General features: G+C 62.2%; 2 protein-coding genes across 2 annotated transcripts; one reads left to right on the forward strand and one right to left on the reverse strand.

Annotated features, from left to right (window-relative positions):
- Positions 1-46: 46 nt before the first annotated feature.
- On the reverse strand, positions 47-2,695 carry PAN0_119d6764 (signal transduction-related protein; the record flags this gene model as incomplete). Its single annotated transcript, XM_014797811.1, has 1 exon — positions 47-2,695. A coding segment is annotated over one exon (2,649 nt), but the record flags the coding sequence as incomplete, so codon positions are not given.
- Positions 2,696-3,291: 596 nt separating this feature from the next.
- On the forward strand, positions 3,292-5,625 carry PAN0_119c6765 (nuclear mRNA splicing, via spliceosome-related protein; the record flags this gene model as incomplete). Its single annotated transcript, XM_014797812.1, has 1 exon — positions 3,292-5,625. One exon carries the CDS (start codon positions 3,292-3,294, stop codon positions 5,623-5,625), a length of 2,334 nt encoding a protein of 777 aa, XP_014653298.1.
- Between the last annotated feature and the right edge of the window lie 111 nt (positions 5,626-5,736).

The raw sequence follows: 5,736 nt of genomic DNA on the forward strand, positions 1-5,736 counted from the left end.
TATTGCCGATCTGCTCGTTCTCCACGCGAAGGTTGTTCCAACACACCCGACGAAGCATCTCGGCCAGCGCCACCAGAAACGACCGCAACGTCACCGACGCCCGCCCCGGGATCAGGTAGGCTATCCAGGCACTCCGACCCACCACATCCACCACCATAAATACGTAGTACACCGGCTGCGGGAACGAGATCTCGTTGCGCAGCAAAAAGTAGCGCGCCCGCGGCTTGAGCACGCTCCAGTCCATCACCAGATCCCATGCAATGTGCCACACCGAATACACCACCGCGAATACGATCCACACCGCCTTGTCGCCCCCACTGCGAGATCCGTTGCGGCGGTAGTGGATGTAGACAAAGTTGTACACCACCGCCGACGCATACTTGCCCGCATTGACCAGATGCAGATGCGTACGGTACTCGCTATCCACCCAACGACGGATGCACTGTCCCAGTCGCAGGAACGCAGGCACCGCTAACAGCACCGCCGTCCAGTACGTGCTGTTGGGCGAGCATCGATCCGGATGCGCCCAGTCGTGATGCCACTCGCATCCGACGTACCATAGGTTCGACAGCGTCCATGCGATCGAGTTGAGCTCGTCGCCCAGGAAAAAGTCGCGGAACTCGACGCGCTTGCATCCGGCCGTAAACACGCGCGCCACGCTCTTGACGAACCACCACCGACTCGCCGGCAACATGACCGGCAGCGGATTGAGCACCAGCACCAACGCGATCACCAGCCACACCGTCGGCCACGTCGTCGGCGCAATCGCCTCCGGAAACGGATTCACAAACGACACCCAGAAACAGCACGCCAGCAGCAGCATCAGCAGCGCAGGCAGCTCGAAAAACTGGCGCCGGTCCATCGTCGTCCGCACGTCGAATTCAAAGATAAACGTCGTGTTGATGCGCGCCTCGTGCCACCACGCCAGGTTGAGTCCGAACAGCAGCGCAAACAGCGTCGGGATGAATTCGGCGCCGTACACACGCAGCATGGCCTGCCACTGCGGGATGGCGCGGTGCGTGCTCTCCTGCTGCGACTCGATCACGCCGCCCACCACAGCACACAGCGCAATGCCCAGGTAGAACCCGCTGCGGAAGACGCTGTAGTGGTGCGTGGTGTGGTCCTCGCGCGCACGCAGCCGGTTGAGCGCCTGCTTGCGGTTGCCGTGCTCGAAATACGCGGCGTAGATGTCTTCGGTGGCCTTGCGCAGCCGCTCGATGCGGTCCGACGTGACCAGCCGCGTAGGCGCCACCTTGTCCGCATAGTACACCTCGGCACACGCCACCCCAACACCCTTGGAGAGCTTCTTCATGATCTTGGCAAAGCCCGTGCGGTTGAGGATCTTGTAGTTGGTGAGGATGTCGAGGAACTTGTAGTACTCGATCACCGCCGCCTTGAGCTTCTTGCGTGCCGCCGCATACGCTTCCGGGTCGTGGCTCATGGCTGCGGCTTTGTTCGCCTCGCGCATCGCCTTGTCCGTCTCGTCGTCCCAGCCACGCAGGCTCGCCTGCATCTTGGCGAGCGCCTGCGCCCTGCGTCGTCCGCCGGCATCGTCGTCGCTGTTGTCCTGGGCGGCGGCGGCGGCGGCGGCGGGGCCGTCGAGATGCTGCTGCAGGTCGAGCGAGGTGCGGTTGCCCGGCGCCTCTGCCGAGCGGCGTGCAGGAGCAGCAAAGGCAGGGATGGACTTGATGCGGTTCACCACCTCGTCGGCCACCACCATCTTGGAGCCTGGCAGGTTGGAGAGGAGCTGCGACATGCGGTGGCGGTGCGATCCGGCGGCGGTGCGGTCGCGGTCGCTGATGTTGTACTTGGCGCGATACTCGCGCCGATGCTCTGCGAGTTCGGTGAGCTGACGCACGAGCTGCGCGTACTTGCGAGCAGCTTCGTGCTCCTGCGCCTCGTAGAAGGTGACGATGCGCTCGAGCTCGGCGTTGCACGCCGAAAAGATCTTGGCCTCTTCGTCGTCAAAGTGCGTATCAATCAGTTCCTGGAGCGACTTGGGCGGTTCGAGTTTGAAGGAGCGGTTGGAGAGGTGGCTGGACGAGCCGACACGCGAGAGTAGACGCTGCTTGCTCGAGGCGCCCGAGCTGTTGGCTCTGCGTGTGGGATGCGATGCCGATTGGGTCTGATCCGGTCCGTAGGTTACTCTGGCCTGGGGGCGCGGTGGTGGACGCTTGGGCGCAGCTGTCGTCGGATCATCGGAATCGGATTCCGAGACGATGTCAGCCTGGGCGGCTGCCTCGCGGGCTGAGCTGGGCGGAGCGAGCTGCGCCTCGACATCGTGCGAAGGATCGGATCTGGGCGGTAGTTTGCTAGGTTGAGCTGCAGCCGCGTCGGCCACGGCTTCGTAGCTGAATCCGTCGGACGAAAGGCGAAGGCCCGTGCCTTGAAGCGTTACGGGCGGCAGGGAAGGAAGCGCCGCGGCGGGTTGTGGATCGACGGCGCCGGGCGAAGCCGATGCGGGGGTGCGTCTTCGAAGCGCAGGATCCGCCGCCGCACCACCACCGAACGAGCCGGGACCAACGGCGGTGGAGCTGGACTGGGTGCGCGCGATTCCGAGCTCCGCCTCGTATCGAATCCTAGCCTCGCGATGCGCTGCGACGCGCTTGATGAGCTTCTTGAGGCCGCGATACTGGATGTAGACCTTTCTCCACTCGGGCACGGTGTTTTCGTCGAGGTAGCGCGCGAACTTCATCGTTGTGCCAGTCTATACGAAGCAGTGATGTGCAAAGGGTATATGTGTAGCCACTGGCGATCGATATAACAAGTTAGAAGCAAGACATTTCCAGGTCCGGGGCGATTGACTTTGAGTTCCGAAGTTGCGAGTTCCAAAAGAGTGGTGGGGCAGGGCGGGCGAGAGATTGGGTGGAGGTAATGAATGAAGGAAGGAGGGGGAGAAGCCAGAGCCTCGCAAGCCGAGCGAACGCTACTATGGCCGACTGCTGCGCTTCGGAGCGAGGCGACCGAGCTGTGATCAAAGAGTGATGGTGGTGGTGGTGAAGATGGAGTCGATCGATTAGGCTGACTACTCTTCTCTTCTCTTAGCGTCCGTTTTCGGGCCGATGCCGCTGCGAACCAAAAAAAGAACCGTCGGCCGCTCCGAACGTGGACCCTGAAGGCGAAATTCGAGAATAAGTGTTAGGCCTAACTCTAGTGCACACGTTCAAATCGACCCCCCGCCTGTGTGATCTGTGCGTCGTCTGGAGCTTTCGGTGCCTCACTTGCACCACCACCATCACCTCTGGCTACATCGTCCGCCCCCCTCTCGCGGGCAAGCAGCAGCTGCTCACCATGTCGAGGTCGCTCCGTTCGCGTCCCATGACGCTGTACGCGCAAGAGGGCCAACCCGTCATCCCGCCCGTCCCCAGCACGCATGCGTATCCACACGCCTCGTCTTCATCGTCCTCGCACCCGTCCCACTCGCACGACGGCGCCTCGGCAGGCGGCAGCAGCAGCAGCACGCGGCATGTGCTCAAAAAGTCCAAGAAGAAGGCGTCCGAAGTGGGCAGCAATCTCAAGAAGCGTCTCTCGATGCGCTATGCCGAGCCTACGCAGCTGGGCCCGGGCGGGTTCAGCGCTGCGCCTGCAGTCCCGCGCCTGCCGCCCATGCCCGAGATTCAGATCGACGACCGTCCGCACCGCGACATGGACGAGCGCTATCTTGCGCCCATCGCCGAGTCGGCATCACGGCGAGCGAGTGGCGACGACGACGCCGCGTACGATCCGGACGACGCCGAGCTGAATGCGCTGCGCAAGTCGTCTGACACGGCGCGCACGCGCACCGACGTGTTTGAGCGCGATCCCGCCGTAGACCTGCAGCTGCTCAGCCAGGCCGAGTTCGACCCGCAGGCGTATCTGCGCGCCAAGCTCTCGCACCACTCCGAGTCCAGCCTGCGCACGTTCAAGGCGTCGCTCGCCGCCGCCAAGGGCGCCGCCAACGACGACCTCAAGCGACAGGTGTTTCGCAACTACTCGGAATTCATCACCATCTCCAAGGAGATCGCCACGCTCGAAAACGACATGCTCGAGCTCAAGGAGCTGCTCGCCGAGTGGAAGCAGCTACCGCATGCACTCGAGCTCGACGATTCGTCGTCGTCCTTCTCGTCGTTTTCGCGTAATGCAAAGCAGCCGACCAAGACGGCCAATCGAAACAGCACCGTAGATCTGCAGCAGATCTACAGGGCACAGATCACCTCGCTCTGGGAGGGCATCGAGGGCTCCCAAAAGTTCTTGCCCTACGTGCCCGGTCGCCACCTCATCGCCGAAGCCAGCAGCTTCACCGAGCTCAATGCCGCCACGTACAAGCCGCAGCACAGCGTCGCCCTCTTTCTTCTTGACGATCTGCTGCTGATTGCAACGCGTCGCAAGCGTCAGATGAGCTCCAAGGTGCGACTGGTCGCCGAGCGCTGCTTTAGCCTCGCCGAGATCGTCGTCATCGACCTCAAGGACGGCGGCGACTTGACCAACGCCATCAAGATCAAGCGCGCACGCGAGAGCTACGTCTACCGCACCGACCGCGCCCAAGACAAGCGCGCGCTCCTCAACGCGTTTCGCCGCGTCGCCGAGGAGCTCGCCAAAAAGCGCCGCCACGACGCCGACTACGGTGCCGCCGAGGCGGCCAAACGTCACTCGACGCTGCTTGCCTCTCCCACGCTCGCCCAGATGGGAATCGAACGTGCCGACGGTGCATCGAGCCTGTTGGCTGCGTTTGATTCCTTGTTGACGCCCATCGGGGAGGATGGTGAGGGTGGTGCGGGGGGTGAGGTTGGCGTGATGGCGGCAGCGGCAGCAACCGCTGCGTCCGAACGCAAGGATCCCGGTCGGTGGAACAATGAGTTTGCCGACGAGTTGGCGGTGTGCATTGCGCTGCGCGAGTGGGATCACGCCGTAACGCTCATCGAAAAGGGGCGTGGGGTGTTGTCGACATACACCTCTTCGGATGCAGCGTCGATTGATCTTGCCTCCAAACTGGCGGTGCGGGCGCAGGAGTTGGTGACGGCGATTTCGGGCGACTTTATGCGGCAATCGCTCAAAAAGTCGGCCGTGGTTCGCAATGCCTCGTACCTGTTACGGTTGGATCGAGGCGAAGAAGCGAGGAGGTTGTTTTTGGATGCGCGCACGCAGCTGCTCAAGAAGCGCACGCGCCAGATCAAGTTCGAGGGCGACACGGGGCTCTACATCTCCGAACTCGCCACGGTGCACTTTACGCTCATCCGCAATACGGCCGAATGGTACATGGCCGCCTTCAAGGACGGCAAGATGGCGAGTGGATTTGTCCAGTGGGCGTGCGAGCGCGTCCAAGAGTACGCCGAACTTTTCAGAAGACAGGTGTACGGCGTGGAGCACGAATCGATCCAACAATCCGCACTGGTGAAGGAGGTTACGCAGATCACGGTGCAGCTCGCCGCCATGCTCAAGGACGTCGGATTGGACGTGAGCTTTTTGCTCGAACCCCTGCTCGAACCGCCACCCACCAATGCCCAAGCTGCCGATACCGTGCCAAAGCTCGTCTTTACAAGGTCGAGTAGGCTCGATCTCGGGACGCATAGTAGCGAGCACGAGAGAAAACCCCATGCGTCTGCACAGGAACTGCGTCGTCAAAGCGTCCTCCCCGCGCGGTCATAGCTCGGTACCAATTGCACATCTCTTTATCGCACACTCATAACCGGACTGAGGACTAGCTTGAGCGCAAGTTATAGATACACAGGTAGCGAAAGCGAAAAGCGGGGGGGGGGG

This window comes from Moesziomyces antarcticus (assembly GCF_000747765.1).
Source record: "Moesziomyces antarcticus DNA, scaffold: scaffold_v10119, strain JCM 10317, whole genome shotgun sequence".
In the NCBI taxonomy this organism is placed as follows: domain Eukaryota; kingdom Fungi; phylum Basidiomycota; class Ustilaginomycetes; order Ustilaginales; family Ustilaginaceae; genus Moesziomyces; species Moesziomyces antarcticus.